The sequence below is a fragment of the Fistularia commersonii genome, chromosome 3, assembly GCF_037954325.1.
Source record: "Fistularia commersonii isolate RoL2024-O1a breed Wild chromosome 3, RoL_Fcom_v1.0, whole genome shotgun sequence".
NCBI lineage: Eukaryota > Metazoa > Chordata > Actinopteri > Syngnathiformes > Fistulariidae > Fistularia > Fistularia commersonii.
In genome coordinates this window covers 252,093-270,677 of record NC_141286.1, presented here as the reverse complement: position 1 = coordinate 270,677, position 18,585 = coordinate 252,093, and the positions used below count along the sequence as shown (strand labels likewise).

General features: G+C 42.7%; 1 protein-coding gene across 7 annotated transcripts; it reads left to right on the top strand.

Moving 5' to 3' along the window:
• The first annotated feature begins 107 nt into the window (after positions 1-107).
• Positions 108-17,268, top strand: LOC147235154 (protein-tyrosine sulfotransferase 1). Of its 7 annotated transcripts, none has more exons than XR_015104304.1 (6): positions 108-332; positions 4,412-5,419; positions 12,954-13,152; positions 14,149-14,199; positions 14,344-14,493; positions 14,879-17,054. XR_015104304.1 is itself a non-coding variant. In XM_086140649.1 (6 exons), exons 2-5 carry the CDS (start codon positions 4,563-4,565, stop codon positions 14,912-14,914), a joined length of 1,143 nt encoding a protein of 380 aa, XP_085996775.1. In that variant the 5' UTR covers positions 108-332; positions 4,412-4,562; the 3' UTR covers positions 14,915-14,944; positions 17,067-17,268. The 7 variants fall into 7 exon arrangements, 6 of the variants coding, with proteins under 6 accessions (XP_085996775.1, XP_085996792.1, XP_085996783.1 ...); XM_086140649.1 differs by lacking the exon at positions 14,344-14,493 and adding an exon at positions 17,067-17,268 and having other exon boundaries at positions 14,879-14,944; XM_086140666.1 differs by lacking the exon at positions 14,344-14,493 and adding an exon at positions 1,883-2,054.
• Positions 17,269-18,585: the final 1,317 nt, after the last annotated feature.

Here is an 18,585-nt window from a genome sequence, read left to right as displayed (position 1 = left end):
TGCACTGCGCTTTTAAATTCTTGTGGCGCCGCCCAACGCCGTGTTGACCAATCATCTTCTATGATACACATCCTTTCCGATTTGCTGGCTAATCCCAGCTCGCCTTTTCCACACGAGGAAACCTCTCACAGACCTTTGCAGTCGCTTCAGCACCATCGAGCGACATCCCGGTGTGCCAGACTGACGCACCTTTGGACCAGCGCGATTTGTGGTCACGGGGATTGCGCGAAAAGTGTCCGTGCGGATTCTGTTTTTCCCCCTCGCCCTCGATGTTGGATTGAATCGAGGCCTTCGACCGTTATCCAAGATTCTCTGGTGAAGACTCCAACGCAGTAGGTGTCCGTGCAACGGTCGTTCTTTGCAGTATGACTCTTAGCTTCGTCCTCGGAACGCAGGAGCTTCTCGAATCCAATGCACACTTTTTGCTTGGCGGCGGGTTTTGCGTAAAAATCGACCAAAGAGTTCCTCCGAATGGTGCTCTAAATGCGAGGGTCTGCGGGTCTATGAAAGGTGGAAAACAGCCGCGATGTTCAAGATTTCATCTAGGTGAATCTCTTGTTCCCACAACGGTTTAGGCCTGTTTTGACAGAGTCCTCACTCATGGACCGTTGGTGCAACTCTCACCGATCTGGCATGCACTAGCCCAGAAAGGCATTCGGGAAATTGTGTAACTTTTTACCAACTCCACTAATTGACACCAAACTTGATCTCATGGCAATCCAGATTTCAGCGAAGTCCATTTTTCACTTGTTCCTGATAGCCGTTCTCACGATCCCTTCCTTGCAGGATGGACCAGGTTTGGTGCAAATAAGGTGGAACCAAAATGTAACGTTCACTTTCCGTGCACATTGGCTTTCTGTACAGCCTTGTCGACACTGAGACACATTTACCCAGAAATGACAAGTTGTCTTAACAGTAGTAGTTTTGACCGTTTTATCCAGTCTGCTTTTGACTCTTGATGAATATGTTGACATTTATTTCACCCCCCCCCCACACACACACACACTCACACACACACCACCGTCAGGTTATTACTCTAGTTATGGTGTAAAAAAATTATATATTATTGATATTTTCAAAATATTTTCCATTGCAGTTGTTTTTGGCCAGGAGTGGGACCTTTTCAAAGGGTGGAGACAAAATAAGTGCCTTTTTTCTGCATTGCTCAATTATAGGTTGTGAAAACACAAAAAGCTCTATGTGCTTTATAAGATTCACCCTTAGCCTGCAGTTTTACCGCAACTGTACCTCATAGGAATGCTTGATGCAACTTTTAAAGGACCCAAAAAGGCCATCATTAGTCACACACCTCAGGGAACTTGGTTGCCACAAGTGTTTACTGTAGTTTTGTAGGTAAATTGGAAAGGTTTATGTTGTCATTGTGGCCTTTGTGTCAAAGTTTGGTATCTTTTCTTGTTATACTAGCATGATTTACTCTAAAGCATAATACTCTAAAGACCCCAGATTTGTCAGAACTTGTGTTATTTCAAGTGCATGGTATATTTAGGTAACAGAGGAGTTATTTAGAAATGGGGTCAGAAAAAAAAAAAATCAACAAATAAGAATGATTTATGTGAGTGAATCTATAACATGCCAGGAAGTTTTTTTCCCAGAAGGTTTGTCCCTTTCCAAAGAAGAAAACCTGAATTCGGGTTTGATGAAGACATTTGGGGGAGGCGCAGCGGCAGTGCTTGGCGCTTCTGCCCGACAACATGAAGGATGTTCTCCCATGTCTGTGTGGGTTTTCTTCAGTGGTCTCCGGTTTCCTTCCACAGTCCAAAAACATGCAGGAGGTTGATTGGGAAAAATGGCCTTATGTGTGAACGAGAGAGTGAATGTTTTTTTGTCTCTCTCTGTGGCCCTGCGATTGACTGGTGAGCAGCCCAGGGTGAACCCCGCTCCCCGCTCATCCCAGCTGGGATTGACTCCGGCGTCTCCGCCACCCCGACTGTAGGATAAGCAGTAGACGATGGACGGGTGGATGGAAGTCGTCATTTGTGTCAAGTTAACAATCTCTGATTGTTTACTTTGAAAAGTGGATCATCAAGGAAAAGGTGATACAGTTCATCCTAGCAATAGGTCAAGGAAATGGTGAGCGTAAATTTGAATCATCATATGTTAAAATAGTGGTACATTTGCATAATGGATGAATCACATCTGCATCTAATGAAGAAACTGTCAGATTGTCCCCTGAAATATGGAACGACACCTCCTAATGCATTAAAAAAAAATTTTTTCAATCCTTGTTTGTAAATATCTATCAATACTTTTATTTGTCATTGTCAAAAAACCCAACAAGATATTGTTTTGAGCGTCCTCCACTGACATAGTACCCATATAAAGTGCAAGAAGAAAAAAGGAAATTCAGAAAGTGCAAAAGTGCATATGGCATCCATGTCTTGCGAGTAGTTTGAATTTTAATTGAGACATAGCTCACAGTTCTTGTAATGGGGCGGAAGAGAGGGGACGGGGGTTCCCTTAGTGGCCTCAGCGTCTGTATGTTTTACTCAAAACCCGTTCAAAGCTGTATCAGTTAGTACCTTATGAGGGAAAAAAAATGGCAGGACTCATGCCCAGTTTTAATATTTTAAACTTGAACATAATCTCCTTGAGTGGTCAATTTATAGCAGTGCGGGAGTTTTTGTCTCCCTGTGATCCAGGGAGCCGTGATGTCAGGGCATCAGCCATTATATGGTCCTTTAAGATTGAAAGGTACTATGTGAAAACTAAGTGCATTGCATTTCTGGTGAGATACAGATCTGGACTTGCATCTTCGCTGGAGTTGGTTTGGGTGAAAGGTGTAGGGCCTGGCATAATGTACCTCTCTTGAGTGTCCATGTGTTTTCAGCTGAATGAAGAGTGGTCTACTTGCAATTTTAAAAGGAAAGGATTGACTTTTTTGGATGGAACGCCACCCGATGACTCCATAGTTCTGCTGGTAGACTTCAACATTCGTATGGGTCATGGCAGAGAAACCCAGTAGAAGGTATTTGGGAAGAACTGCGTGCCCAGTCACAACTCAAGTGCTACAGGCATGCATTGGCCACAAAAACAAACATGTTGGAACATAAGGCTGTTCATAAGTGCACATAGGACCAGAACATCCTTGGGCAAAGATCAGTGATTGCAGACTGGAGCTACTGCTACATTTTGGCGTTTTGCGTACCTGATGCTGATTCCTACCTGGAATATTTTATTCCTTTATGACACCTTTGATGAGAGTTGTTCTGTGCATGTTTACCTGGTAAGAAACTCCGATGTAAACATGGGACATGTTAAGTTTATAATGCTATATAATCCTGTCTGGCCTGCGAATGCTTTGGGTTGAGTGCATTGCAGAGGACAGGGGCAACATGGTTGTCATATGCAACCTGCTGTTCTTCTGGGCATTCTGTCTCTGTCAGGAGAGCTGCTTTTTATGGCTTGGGTCCGGCCTATTGTCTCCCAAGTAGCTCCACAGATTTTTGTGGTTGCTTAAATTAATTTATTCCTAAAATAATGTAAACTTATTTGCAAAATGAAAAGTGGAACAAAAACAAGTACCTGTATCACTTTGACAAAATTTTAGATTATAATATTTGTCTTTTTTATCAAACTCTTATGAAGTATTATGATTTTGTCAATTTTGAAACAAGTTGGGAGGTTCACTTTTTGCAGGTGCACAAGGTGGTAGCAGACCCCTGCATTTACATCTTGGACCATTTTAATCTTTACTTCCACCTCGCTATTTAAAATGTATGGATGTTTGAGCATAAAATTGTTTGTAATATGAAGCACACACTTCAATGTTTAGAGTTCAAAATGGTTTATCACTTTCAGTATGTGCTCTGCATCATAGTGGCAGGAAGTAGAAAAAGAGAACTCTCGGGGGATCCCTAAACAGTAAAAGTATGGTAAACCTGAAACAATAGTACAGTTTCATCAGATAGTTTTCATTTGTACTGTGGACAAGAAAAGAGGGAAAGCATTGCATCTTAATGCAGGAGTGACCTCAGTTTAACCCAACACAGTAATGTGTTCTAAGCTAAGCTACGTAATGGGTAGTTACCTCAGCTAAGGTCCAAGACGGCTGCTCTTATCAGCTGGGTCATGGCACCCAAGGATTTGTTCTTCTTTCTTCTGAGTGATAACAGTGTCTCAGTGTCACTGTTGTTGTTCGCCGTATTGTAGTGATTTTCGCCAAATGCAGTCACTAAGTGGACATGTTGATTCAATATTAAAATTGAAGCAAAAGGATAATTGTTTTAAGAATGGTTACTTTATGTATTTATACCTTTTCATACAATTGCACCTATGGCAAAAATACATAATATACATAACTATGATGGAAATATGTGTTAATTTGTAAGACGATGTAGTACTTCTATCTGTATAATCAGAGCCAACTTCTGTTGTGTGTACCACCATCCAGGTCTCATGGAGCTTGGGCACAAGGCTGACTGTGTACCTGGGATCCCGATCCATATCAGGCTCCGAATAAACAACCATAGAGGGTTGGAACCTTAATCGATTTTCAGTCCATTTTTTTGTTTTACTGGTCTCTCCCACTCCTGGCCATAAGAATGACCGGTAAGCTGAAACAAAACTTGCTCATGACCTGTCTGGTCGTTAGTTCAGTCACAGTTTTCTACCTTGGACGCCATGCTATGGAGTGTCACCATCACATTGATGAGCACAGCCAGCCGGGTGGAATAATGCCCCTGTCAGTTCTAGGAAGCAGCATGCAGACTACATTACGAGCAAGTCAAAACCTCACCACATCTTTTGTGTACAATAAAGACATGCCTCTCATCTTTATCGGTGGGGTACCCCGCAGTGGGACGACATTGATGCGAGCAATGCTGGACGCTCACCCAGAGGTTCGCTGTGGTGAAGAAACCCGTGTAATTCCACGAATCCTAGCCATGAAGCAGATGTGGAGCCGCTCGGGCAGGGAAAAGATGCGCCTGGATGAGGCCGGAGTTACGGATGAGGTACTGGACGCTGCCATGCAAGCCTTTCTGCTGGAAATTATTGTGAAACATGGTGAGCCGGCAAAGTTCCTCTGCAACAAAGACCCATTTGCATTAAAGTCCCTCTCCTACCTGGCCAAGATCTTTCCACAAGCCAAGTTTGTCCTTATGATTCGCGACGGTCGCGCTTCGGTCCATTCAATGATCTCACGGAAGGTCACGATTGCTGGGTTTGACCTGGGTAGCTACAGAGACTGCCTGACCAAGTGGAATCGGGCAGTAGAGACTATGTACACGCAATGCTTGGAGGCAACTGATAAGTGCCTGCCAGTGCACTATGAACAGTTGGTCCTCCATCCAGAGAAATGGATGAAGACACTTCTGAAATTTCTGGACATTCCTTGGGATGATGCCGTCCTCCACCATGAGGAACACATTGGGAAAGCTGGAGGGGTTTCACTCTCAAAGTAAGTAGCAATGACAGTTCCTCTTAGAGTTTCACCTCTCTTGCTTCAAAATAAAGCCTGAACAATTTTCTAGTTTTGAAAAACACATTTCATCTCAACCTATGTTTTCCTCAACAGTCTTGCTCCACAGTAGAAACTTGCTGATCACTGGGGCAAGTTTAAAGGCCTCATCAGGCAGATGGATCTAGCAAAAGACAAGTCAATTAAAAATGGGAAAGGACAGTTCCCCACTGCCACATGTACCACAGTCTTCCTGTCACTAGTGTGACAGCAAGCATGCAAAGTCTGTCTGCCAGTAGGACTGTTTTACTAAATCATCATTTTTATTTGAACCTTTTTCCTCCAGCTATCAGTATCTATGTTGAGATAGAAACTCAATATTGTTTTCGGCGTACTTTCAAAGTACCGGTTGTTTCTCCAATATTTTGCATCACAGTCACAGATTGTATTGACCAGATTCTGTAGGTTGTGGTACAGAGGCTCTGGTGGATACCAAGAGCATTTCTGATGACCACCCTAAATAGCAGTTGATAAACTGTTCAGGTATTGTGCACAATTGACATCAGACTGTGTCCAAATGTGTCTGTATCCACCCATTATCTACCGCTTATCCTGCACTCAGGGTTGCGGGGATGCTGGAGCCTTTCCCAGCTGTCATTGAGCGAGAGGTGGGGTTCACACCGACCACCTGTCGATCCCAGGGCCACATAGAGAAAAAAACAACCGTTCACTCTCATTCATTCAACCGGCCAATTTTCCAATGAATCTTCTGTGTGTTTTTGGGAGGCAGCCGGAGAACCGGAAGGAAACCCACGCAGACACGGGAGAACATAAGAACTCCACACAGGAAAGCCCCCTTCGGGAATCGAACCAGGCTCCTTCTTGCTGTGAGGCCGAAGCACTATCTGCTTAGCCTTCGTGCCCTCATGTCATTTAAATTGATAACATAAATACATTTGATCATGAGAAAATTCTTGACACAATCAATATTTTTTGGCAGACCTCAAGAATCTGATATATAAGTTTTTAAATTCCTGAATTTCATGGTGGAACTGAAGGAGCTGGGTTAATTGATGAAGTTAGCAGAGCAATCATTTTAATTCCCTGCTTAGGTCAGCTTCATATTTAGTCAAAGACACCCCCCCCCCCCCCCCCCCCGAGCTTTATTATGAAAAAAATAGATATTCTGAGGAACCTTGATTTCAAGGAAATATTGATAAAGTCTTGATAAAGGACAATGCTTTTTTTCTACTTTAGTTTTGATCCTTTTTTTTTTTTCAAAATGCAAATGTTTTTTTTCCCCAACAGAAGACGTGATTAAGATGACTGAAAACTCATCAGGAGAAACCCAAGGTTGTTGTCTACTGTGTTGATCTGTGGAAAGTCTTCAACATCCTGTGTTTAGTTTTGACACGAATTTCATCCCCTTCCCTCTGGCTCACCACCCATAGGAGGGGCCGGAGGGGTCAGTAGCATTTTGAGTTGGGTGGTGGCTTGAGTGGGGGGACTGTAGGGGTCCAACCTACGACTGCAGGAGCTGGCTTAAGGGGCATGGAATGTCACCTGGCGGGGAACGAACCTCAGCTGGTGAGAATCGCAATCGCCTTCATTTTCATTGCAGGACACAATGAGATTTGAAAGCAAGAGCTTCTGGCTAGGTATAGTCAAGATCATCTCGACACACAGCTTGGATTCTGGAACCAGTCTTCTTAGGAGCGGTTGGACTGTTTTCTAATCTGGAGTTGCCCCCAGTGAGAGGCGCCAGGCGTTTTTCGGCTTACCTATTGCCCCCAGACTCAGCACCTGTACGTTGGGGTTCAACCTGGTGGACGAGAGGAAGGAGAGGGGGAAGGTTCTCACTGTTGTTTGTGCCTATGCACCCAACAGCATTTCGGCCTACCCACCCTTTTTTCGTGTCTCTAGCGGGGCTGCTTGAGAGTGTCCCAGAATGGGTGTTCTATATCTGGACTTCTGTGCTTGTGTAGACTGTCCACAAAGAACACAATTCTTCTTCGCTTTTCCTTCTGGCTTTTCTCTTTAGGAGTCACCTCAGCGAATCAATCCCCTCCATCTAACCCTATTGTCTGTATCCTCTCCCACCAACTAACTTTATGTCCTCTTTCACTACATTCATAAATCTTCTCTTAGGTCTTCCTCTACACCTCCTGCCTGTTAGCTCCAACTCTAACACCCTTCTACCAGTATATTCCCTATCCCTCCTCTGTACAAGACCCAACCATCTCAGTCTGGCTTCTCTGACCTCCTCTCCAAAACATCTAACATGTGCTGTTCCTCTGATAGACTAATTCTTGATCCAATCCATTCTGGTCACTCACAAAGAGAACCTCAACATCTTCATCTCTGTTAAGTCATCTGTCAGCATGTCCATCATTACCGCAAACAAGAATGGGCTCAGAGCTGATCCCTGATGTAGTCCCACCTCCACCTTGAACTTCTCAGTGACACCTACAGCACACCTCACCACTGTCTCACATCTCACATACATGTCCTGCACCAGTCTAACATAGTTCTCTGCCTCTCCAGACTTCCTCAAACAACACCATATTCATCTCTAAGCACCCCGCCATATGCTTTTTCTATATCTACAAAGGCACAGTGCAACTCCCTCTGAACTTCTCTGCCAGCATTCTTAAAGCAAATACTGCATCTGTAGTATGTTTTCCAGTTATGAAACCATACTGCCGCTCACAAATGCTGACCTCGGCTCTCAGTCTAGTTTGCACATTTTTTATTTCCATAACTTCATTGTATCCATAACGAATTCCATAGTCAGGAATATGGTGTGCATATGTAATGTACAGCCTTCGGTGAGTGCAACCAACTCTTGCTGCCGGTGCTGAGAAATGACATGGAAGCGGTCCGGAGCAGAGAACGTCGTGATCTGAAACAACAGAAAAACCAACATGAGTAATACCAGTTGTAGCACCATGTCAGAGTTTGGTGGAGGCATGTCGAGTAACCCGGGTCTGGGTGTGCAGATCACATCTAGGATCGCAACCCTGTCAAGTTGTTCGCCATCGCTGGGTAGGGGAAGGAGAGAGGCAGGATTGGGCACGTTACGACGTTTCACCTGTCTAACATACTGGTGTGGTATCAAAGGTGCCTGGCTGCAGACAGATGGGAGGCCTTCAGCCCTAAAACGAGACATAGTGGGTTATGACCCTGTAACATTCCTTGTCCCTCATGATGGAGGCTGCGTGAGGTACTTGGAGTGTTAGAGGGGCATAAGCCACTATGTGTCATGAGGCCACGAGAACCTTCTCTGCAGCAGCCACTGCACGGGGACAGCGAGGAAGGCCTCCCACAACCAGGTCCAGTTTTGAAGAAAAGTAGGCAACAGGGCGAAGCTTGTCACCATGACGTAACAATACCCAGGTCATTGAACCCCCCGCTCTGCCACTGTGTGAGTGAATGGTTTGGTGGGTCCAGAAGGCTGAGCGTGGGAGGAGACTGTAAGGCGTGCTTCATGTCCGTGAACGCCTGTTCTGCCTCAGATGTCCACATGATTCGGTCAGATGGCGCCAAGTTATGACCCTGGATGACTGCCCGTAGCGGTGTCTCCATCTGGAAGTAATTTGGAATGAAACAGCGACAATAAGAGCACATCATTTGTTTCTTCTTGTGATGGCCTGGATAGGCTTTGGGGAGAGGGTCTTCCCCAGACTGGAGAGCACATGGCTGAGAAACATCACTTCCTTTTTAACAAACTGAAGTCTAGAGAGGCTGTCTTTGTGTCCTTCATCAGCCAGATGTTTGAGAGGGGTGACCGTTTCCTCACACTGATCTCATGTAGGTGTGGCTCTGAGGAGGTTGTCAACACATTGAAGGAGGGCTGAGCCCTCGGTGAGCGTGAGTGTGTAGAGCCTTTCACACACTCACAATAGCCCTTACACAGTCGAGTAAAGGTATAAGGCTTACCGCTGAATTCAAAAGCGAACCAGAGCTGTCTATCTTTGTGAACTGGTATGCTAAAAAAATGCATCAGAGAGATCTACGGCTGAAAACCACTGTGCGTCTGAAGGAATTTGTGCTAATATAATGTATGGATATGGAACGAATGGAGCCCTTGTGTGAACTGCGGCATGGACGGCTCTGAGGTCCTGGACAAATCTCCATCTAGGGTGACTTGTTGACATTTTTGAAAATGTTCAGTTTCATACTTTGTATAAGTTCCTGTCTTCATTTTAGCCTGGGACTGTTCTGGCATTTCTGTATGCTGTCATCATTTCAGCGGGGTTTATGTGGGGTTAGTTGCAAGCTGGTTTTCATGGCATCTGCTGTATATATATGTCATCACTTCCCTTCTCAGATGCTGCAGGATGTTGCGCTGCCTCCTCCACACGCGGCCACCCCCCCATCATGTCGGTCAGACTGAATCCAGTAGCCTCGTCCTCTGGGCAGTCCTTGCTTCTGGGGGCCGTCCGTGGCCCGATGCCCGGGATCCCTGCAGATGAAGCAGGCGGAGTCATGGGATCGGAATGATCCGTGCTCCCGTCGTGGTCGTCCTCCACTTCTGGAACGTCTCCTCTGGAGCCCTCTGCTTCTGTTGCTTTGGGTCTGGCCCTGGGAGTGGGCTTAAGGTGGTTGTAGCTGCCAATTTGGGACAGTTTGAACCTTGGTCAGGTGTGCCTTGTGCTTTGTGTCACTTCTCTTCCTGTTTCTTGTTTTCCCCATGTTGATTTGGGGCATGGGCGGCATGGCAGTGGAGCCAATGCATTTCAGGTCTTAATTGTTTTCTTTCTTTCTAATTTCCTTTTATTTTTCTTTGAGTTTTGTTTCCAACTGTACCAATTGTGTCGGAATGAATGATCCCCCCCCGCAAAACCAAAGTGTTTTGACCATTCAGGGAGACAACTTAAGGATTTTGGTCCGTATTTGACCACCATGCATTTCACTCTGGGACCCTCTGGGAGAGCTACTCTGACCCTTCTCTGATCTCCTAAACTCCCGACAGCTCATCTCGGAGATTCCACCTGACGTCCCGGACATCTAAACGCGGGTCTATAGACACAAGCGTCTTTGTGAATCCCATTGTTTGTTGGGCGCAAAGCATGAAGCCTCCCAGTGTTACACAGGTCCCCCCTCGAACACGGCGTTTCTGACTCTCCCTAAACCTAAGAAATCAGCTCTTAAGAATAAGAATAAGAATAAGAATAAGAACAACTTTATTAATCCCGAAGGAAATTGCAGTGCCAGAGTTACAGAATATAAAACAGTAATAAATAATAAAAGAAAGGCAGAATTAGAAATAAAAATAAACTATAAACTATAAAGTGTTTCAGTGAAACTATAAAGTGTCTTAGTTAGCAGTGATAAACCTATAAGTGTCTTAACATTATAATGTAGCAGTTATGAGATGAGATGAAATATTGCACAGTGTAGCTGTTATGAGATGAAATAATGCACAGTTCCGAATATTGCACAGAAATGAGTTAAATGACTTAAAATGGCTTGACAAAGTTCACTGAATCCTCTTCCCCACTTTGCCTTGTTCCCTAAACATTGTTTGGTCCTCATAAGAAGTACAGCATGGTGATCACCTCCAATGACATTAAGCACTCTTTTTGTTTCTATTTTTTTCCACTGATCAAGAAGTTTGTCTTGGTAATTGTTCCATTGCTGATCCTGGCAGGCACAGTAAGGAAATCACGGCCACCACTACAGGACTTCCAGGAGGGGCCCCAGCCTCCTTACTATCTTTCCAACCCATTGTCGCCGTCAGAAATTTCTCGTTGTCTTTCAACACTGTCTGCTAGCAGATACTTTCAGACACGGACGTCTCTGTGATGATTCCATGTTTTCATTCTCTATGTTCTTTGTGGTAATCCTCATGCACATATCCCTTCCCACTCCGCAAAAAATACATACATGAAAAAGCCAGATCTTTGGGTTTTCTGGCCCAGAACAGCACCTTTTTCAGTGGAAATCTTTATTCGTACCTATGGTGGTGCCTGACAGCTTGTGAACCCTTAAGAATTTCCATATTTATGCTTAATTGGGACATTCAGGATTGCATTTGTATAACAGGACCCAAAAGCAGAAAGGGAAAAAAACAGGAGTTGAAAGTGGGAGTTAATCTTAAAGGGCAAGGACCAGGCTGGGGCCCGAGGAACATGTTATCTGGAAAGGTGTGCAAAGGACCATCCTATTCAGGGTGGTTGAAAGTCGTGGCGTAGGCAAGCTGGTCTATCCCTGAATGGCAACAATCTGGTGACAAGCACACCTGTCTCGTTACTCTAAATTGCGCTCCAAGCGATGATAGGAAGCTGGTGTGCCACCACCTCCTTCTAAGCCACATCCAGCCCTTGCCAAGGAAAGCACAGGGAAACCCCAGAGCAACAGTCTAACCACCACAGTATGATGTTCCGACAAGCCAAAAAGTAGATAAAGAAAGCCTAGTCCAACAAATAAGACCTTAAAATACATTTGTTTGTGTTTTTTTTTTTTTGTTTGTTTGTTTTTAGGGAAAAATTATCCAATAACATTACTATTGCACACGTGGCATAGTAAGTGAACCATGTTTTTAGTACATGGTGTGACCTCCGTTTAGCTCAGCTCCTTCTTCGCGACGACAGACCGATGCAGAGTTGGCATTGCTGCTGATGCTGCACCGTTCCCCCTGTCGAACACCTCCGCAATTTTTCCTTTACTCGTGATTAAGACCCCTGGATAGTTGAACTCACTCACTTGGAGTCGGCTGTCGTCCCAGGCCTGGAGGGGACACTCCACCTTTTTCCAGCTGAGGACCATGGCATCAGATTTGGGGATGCTGATTTTCATCACAGCCACTTAACACTTGGCTTGAACCCCTCCGGTGAGAGCTGGAGATCACAGTCTGGTGAAGTCAACAGGCCCCCCATCATCTGCAAGTACCAGAGACCCATGTCTGAGGTCACCAAACTGGATCCCTTTTACACCCTGGCTGTGCCCAGAAATTCTGTCCATAAAGGTTGCGAACAGAATCGGTGACAAAGGGCAGCCCTGGTAAGGTCCAACCCTCACCGGAAACTAATGCAACTTACTAACCCTAACCCATCAATGCAGATCAGGCTGTGTCACCAGTCTTCCAGGGACCGAATGGCCTGTATTAGGGGATCCGGTACCCCATACTAGCAGAGATTCCCCCATTGTCTCCTGTGGGGTGGGGTCGAATGCCGTGTCTACTGACTAAACCCTTTTAGGCCTTGCAATCCGGCCGTAACTATGGTATTATCAAGCACGTCATTTCAAATATAAAGCTGTTTTTATATAATTTCAGCTTTGGCTTCCGGACATGTAAAATATTAATATTTCTTGGACTTCAGACTGTCGTTCAATACAAATGTTTTTTTTTTCTTTTCTTTGAGATCTTCTTTGGTTGTGCTGCCATCAGTGGAGCAGAATTTAACCAATAATATTTATGAAGCACTCCGTCAACTCTGATCATTTGTCTTACCTCGAAGCTTAGTGTGAGACCAAATTTCATTCTACTTCAGATAACAAGTGGTGCATATTATGTTTGGACTGTTTTCAGGGTGGAGAGATCTACAGACCAGGTCATCAAGCCAGTCAATTTAGAGGCTTTGTCCAAATGGGTAGGAAACATCCCAGTTGATGTGGTGAGGGACATGGCCGTCATTGCCCCCATGTTATCCAGACTGGGCTATGACCCCCATGCTAACCCCCCCAACTATGGACGACCCGATCCAAATGTCCTGGATAACACGAGAAGGGTAAGTATCAAATCAGTTGTTTCCTGAAGTCATTTTTCCTTATCCACACTTATTTGGGGTATTTCCCATACATATTTAAAACATGGCTTCACCCTACTGGGTTCTCTTTTGAACCGTTATTAATTGTTTCTGAGTTTGAATTGTTAAACCACATTGAATTTAACTTTTCATGCAAAGCCAAGCCCCAGCGCTTATTGATGTAAACACAGTTCAAGTTTGCAGTTGCTATTGAAATACTAATTTTGCATCTCTAACTTTGTTGTTTTTAGCAGCCATTTATATTTAATTTTAGTTGTTAGTTCTTGTCAAATTTTACTCATTTCTATATGTGATTGTTTTAGTTGAGTTCTAGTCGACAGAAAATCAACAGGTTTTAGTCTAGTTTTAGCATAAAACAATAAGTTGACTCTGTTAACACATTGATTTAGGTCAATAAGTATTAGAGATTGCTGTTTGGCAGACACCTTTTATCCCCATTGTTCAACTTTTCTGATATAGTTCATCCTTTTTTTCATGAATAAACGCCCTTATTCAGCGTACAAGAGTGCACAAATACGTTATGAAAATGGCAGATCTTAAGTTCAGACTATTACAACACATTGAGCTTGTAGATCAGCTATTTACGGCAATAATTGCAATAATATAGGAATGGTTCAAGTATAGGTTTCCACCCAATGATAAATACTTTCTGACTGAAGGGGGCGCCCTGGAGCAGGAGGTAGAGCGGTGGTCTTTGGACAAACATGATTGGTTAGATTCTGGCTCCTCCTGGTGTGAGCAAGACACTGAAGCCATCCCTGCTCCCCAGACAGCCTGCAGCTCAGGGTCCATCCATGACGGCTTCATTGCAGAGAACAAAGTTCCCTCAGAAGGATTAATAAAGGATATATTATCATTATTCATAACACACAGATAAAGGCTCTTTAATAAATGTCTTTATCGGTACACTGCATATTGTACATCGTGGCAAACTCTAAATTTGGTCTTGATTTTCAGGTTTTTAAAGGTGAATTTCAGCTACCAGATTTCTTAAAAGAGCAACCACAGGTACCGTTCAATTTCACCCTGCTGTTGACTTTTCTTAGCCACTTGGATTATCTTTGTGAAAAATCATGTACATCTGACTGAGAGGTCACCTCTCCCTCTATTGGTAGTTATTCTTCTTCTTTTCCTTTGGGCTTTTCCCTTCAGGGTCTCCACAGTGAATCCACCCTCTCCATCTAACCCTGTTCTCTGGATCCTCCTCTCTCACACCAACTACCTTCATATCCTCTCTCACGATGTCCATCAATCTTCTCCTAGTTCTTCCTCTAGACCTCCAATCCCGGCATCCGTCTACCAGTCTGTTCACTCTCCCTCCTCTGTACATGACCCAACCATCTCAGTAGTTATTGCTGTTATTAAATTTATCATCTTGTGGTCTTATGTTGAAATGCTGTCGTTTTTCCTTATTAGGAGAGTTTATAATAGCATTTTAATTTTTTTAGTTTATGAGTAGTTTATTAGTTCCATGATCAACATTGAAGATCACATTCACTGTCTATAGGTAGTTCCTTGAAATGAAGATACTCATAGAGTGACAGTCTAGAGTGACAAACTGCAATTGACTAAATATAAATGGTTTTCATCATTGAATAAAAGTAGTGAGTTAATTACTTTTGCGAGCTGTGGTGCAGTCTAAACAACCTTAAACCAGATACAATAAACATTGCCTTTTTCCTTACAGATGCAGAAGTCTGCTGAAGGACTCAACCCTAGTTAGAAGAGGTTAAACTATTATCTCCATAACACAGGTACACAAGCTTTGCCGATGAAAACAGTGCAGAGGGACATGTATTCAAAGCAGCTCAAGAAATAGTTTTAAAGAAATGAGTGTTTAAAATATTTGTGCCTTTTTAATCAAGTTTTTTAATCAAGTATCATCACGTTGTGACTGTAGTAATATGTGTTCAGTGTCAATATATATATGTTTGTGTGTGTGTGTGTATATACATATATATGTATATGGAGTATACTATACACACACACACACACACACACACACACATATACACATACTGTATATGTATACAGTCAAAACACTTGATTGGAGAGAATTAATCAATTTAAAGATGTCAGCTATTAGGAAAGCCACTTCTTCATGCGTTAAATGGATTACATTAATGATCAACTACTTTTCGAGGTTGTGCACAGAATAAACTGGAGGGATGGAAACACTTGAGGACGCCTTTTGCAAAATCTGATTTTCCATGGGCATGTCTGAGTTTAAGCATTTGGTGCGTCTCATCCGTGACCTGGATCCAGAGAAGCTGATGGACATGAATGAATGAAACGTTGTCGATGCATTGGGTAGCCCACACAATGCAGTATTATCATTGTTGCGATCGTTGTTGTTGTTTTTATTTTATTTATTTATTCAGCTTTTATTTGATTTTATAAGCAACTAATGTATGGAACTGATAACAGGTTATATGTTCTTGTATCAAAAGCATCTAATACTTTGTACCTGATTTAATGAGATGTAGGTGTTGATATGACCAGGTCATTTTGGAGGGATTGCCAAGTGAGTCTAAAATAGATCATTATGAAATTCAAATCCAGTCACAGATGATTTCTGTTCCTGGACCATGGTTCTCAAATATATTACTATCATAATTAGATCATTCTTACTCCTCAATGTAACTTCTGGTGCACAGTTGTAGAAATATTTATGGATCTACAGGTACATCTCAAAAAATTAGGATATGTTGAAAAAAACTTCAGGATTTTCTCACACTCATTTCAGAAAGTGAAAACCATAAAGTCGATAAATTGATCACACATAGAGTGAAAGATGTTAAGTCTTTATTTCTTGAAAGTTTGATGATTATGGCTTAAAGATAATGAAAACCTGAAAATTTGAATATTCCACAAGCTCAATTAAAAAAAAAAGATATTTCAAACAGAAATGTATGTTCATTTCTACGCACCCAATACTTGGTTGGGTTTCCTTTTGCATGAATTGCTGCATTAATGCACCTTGGCATGGAGGCAGTCTTACTGTTTCTCTGCTCAGGCATAATGGAAGTACAGGTTGCTTCTATCGTGGGATTCAGGTTATCCACGTTGTTGGTTCTAGTGTCTCTCATCATCCTAACAGATTCTCTACGGGGTTTGGCTCCGGCGAGTTTGATGACCAATCAGGCATTGTAACACCATGGTCAGTGTATAAGCTTTTGGTGCCTTTGGCAGCGTGGGCAGATGCCAAATCCAGCTGGAACATTAAATGAGCGTCTCTATAAAGCTTGTCAGCTGAAGGAAGCATCTTCTTCCTCTCCTTTGGGCTTTTTCCTTCAGGGGTCGCCACAGCACATCAACTTTCTCCACCTAAGCCTATTCTCTGTATCCTTGTTCCTCATCTCTGGCTCCAACTACCTTCATGTCCTCTCTCACTACGTCCGTACATCTTCTAGCTGAAGGAAGCATGAAGTGCTCTTAATTACTGGCCCAGACTGAGAGGCCATTTTAAGGCTCAGGAAACGTTTGCAGGGGCTTTGAGTTCAATAGCTGTCTAGGATTCAACACCGTAACTATCTACTATTGAACTTTTTCACAATATTCAAATTGCCAATTTTGTCCAAGACACAGAGTTTGGGGTTGCGTTATCTGCAAGTCATAGTCATCGAAATTTTAAAGAAATAAAGGCTAGAGCTATTTCACTTAAAGTTAAATGAATTTATGTAATATGTGGGTTTCAGTTTCTGAAGTGAGTGACAAAAAAAATAATGAACTTTTCATGATACTGTAATTTTTTGAAAATCCACATGTAGATAGAAGCTTGCTGCTCAGTCTTTTCATTCAAAAAAAGGATAACCCTTATGGAAATAAAAATATCAGTCATGCATTATTGTTCTCTTTCTTAACTCTTGTCTGCGCAGTGGATCAGAATATCTTGGACATCATCTCTCTCTCTCTGTAAGCTGTAAGTGTCAAGCCTCGACATGTCTCAAAGGTAACACAACTGCAGTAAAGAAGTGTTTTTTTTTGCCCCCCTCAGCTCCTCCTCGTCACTATCATTGCACATCTGTGCACGGTCCTTGCCCACTGGTTATGTAAATAAAAACTGACTAACAGCAATTTCAGATTATTTTTGTGTCATGCTCATCAAGTTCAAGTATTCTGACCATTGCACTGATGGAAATAGTGACCCTCCTTAAATTCTGTTCAAGGAAATTGCAATCGACTGTCGAATCAAGGGGTTAATTGATGAATAGAAAATTCAAAGCTTGGGAAATTTTTAATTTTCCACCCCTTTATATTGTGGAATATCAGGAGTCCAGGAGATTTCAGTGTCAACCATGATAAATGCCCTGTGTCTTTATTTGATTTAATTTTGTTCGAAATTTTATTAAAATCTGAAATTATGAAGCTGTCGATCCATAATATCAACCCCAACTTGAAATGTCAACCTAAATTTGGGTCTTTTTTAATTAATTACTAAGTTTTTTTACCTCATGCAGTATAGACTTTTTTGTGGTTCTGTATAAATTGCTGACAAATGACATGACACATCAATAAAAACACAAGACATGATCTTTTTAAAATTATTTTTCTTCACACTGAAGTAGTTCTGAACAAGGACATATTAAAGGATCACATGCACTTTTAAACAGACACACACATTTTTGTCACTGCTCAAGCATTAAAATATGCTTGAGCATAAACCCTAACGCATTTCTAGTTGTGGAATTAAAATATGATTACCCAACCATTCATTGAAGGACACAACAGGCAGTCACGCGCCTGCCTGCTAAGCTGGAACACAAAAGAGTCTTCCCTAAAATCTATCAACAAAGTGGGCAATGTAGAGGCACAACGCTTCTCTGCCTCAAGTGTGATGCTACCAGCCAGTCAAATTAGCATGTCTCAGTGGTCCTTCTACCCATCCTTTCAATTTGACTGTGGCTAAATCTAGTGACTTTACAGTTGCTAATAAGGCCTTGGTTAAAAAGAAAACACCCAGTAATAAATCCGGCAGCTTTTAGATGAAGACTGTTGACAGTATTGGTCTGCGAGACTCTTGGCTCCCTTTTTTGGGGTGAAACAGGGACAGCAGCAGAGAACGGTACTTGCCTTGTTGTCTGTACAGTGTTGACTGTGGGATAAAACATCTATAATTACAGCAGAGTTTGTCCCTTCAAAATAACAGTGGTTCGCTGGTGATCTTAAGTGGGTTGCATTTTCACATGAACTCCACGCTCAGAAAATGTGTGAATGGTAACTTTGCTTGGAATCCAGGTGTATTAAAATTCTTAAAGGAGTTAATGGAGATTCTTTCCAATGAATTCAGTTCCAAGCTGAGTGAGATCCACAAAGTTAAGAGGAGCACCGTCGAAACGACAAAAGATCGGCAGTAAAATTCTTATTTGAACTGTTGCAGTTCTTATTGCAGAT

What these genes read in the sequence shown, in the direction of transcription:
- LOC147235154 (XM_086140649.1), top strand. Translation starts at nt 4,563, where the DNA reads ATGACCGGTAAGCTGAAACAAAACTTGCTCATGACCTGTCTGGTCGTT. An exon ending in TCCTGGATAACACGAGAAGG is followed by an intron (nt 13,153 to 14,148) that starts GTAAGTATCAAA and finishes CTTGATTTTCAG; the next exon opens with GTTTTTAAAGGTGAATTTCA. An exon ending in TCTTAAAAGAGCAACCACAG is followed by an intron (nt 14,200 to 14,878) that starts GTACCGTTCAAT and finishes TTTTCCTTACAG; the next exon opens with ATGCAGAAGTCTGCTGAAGG.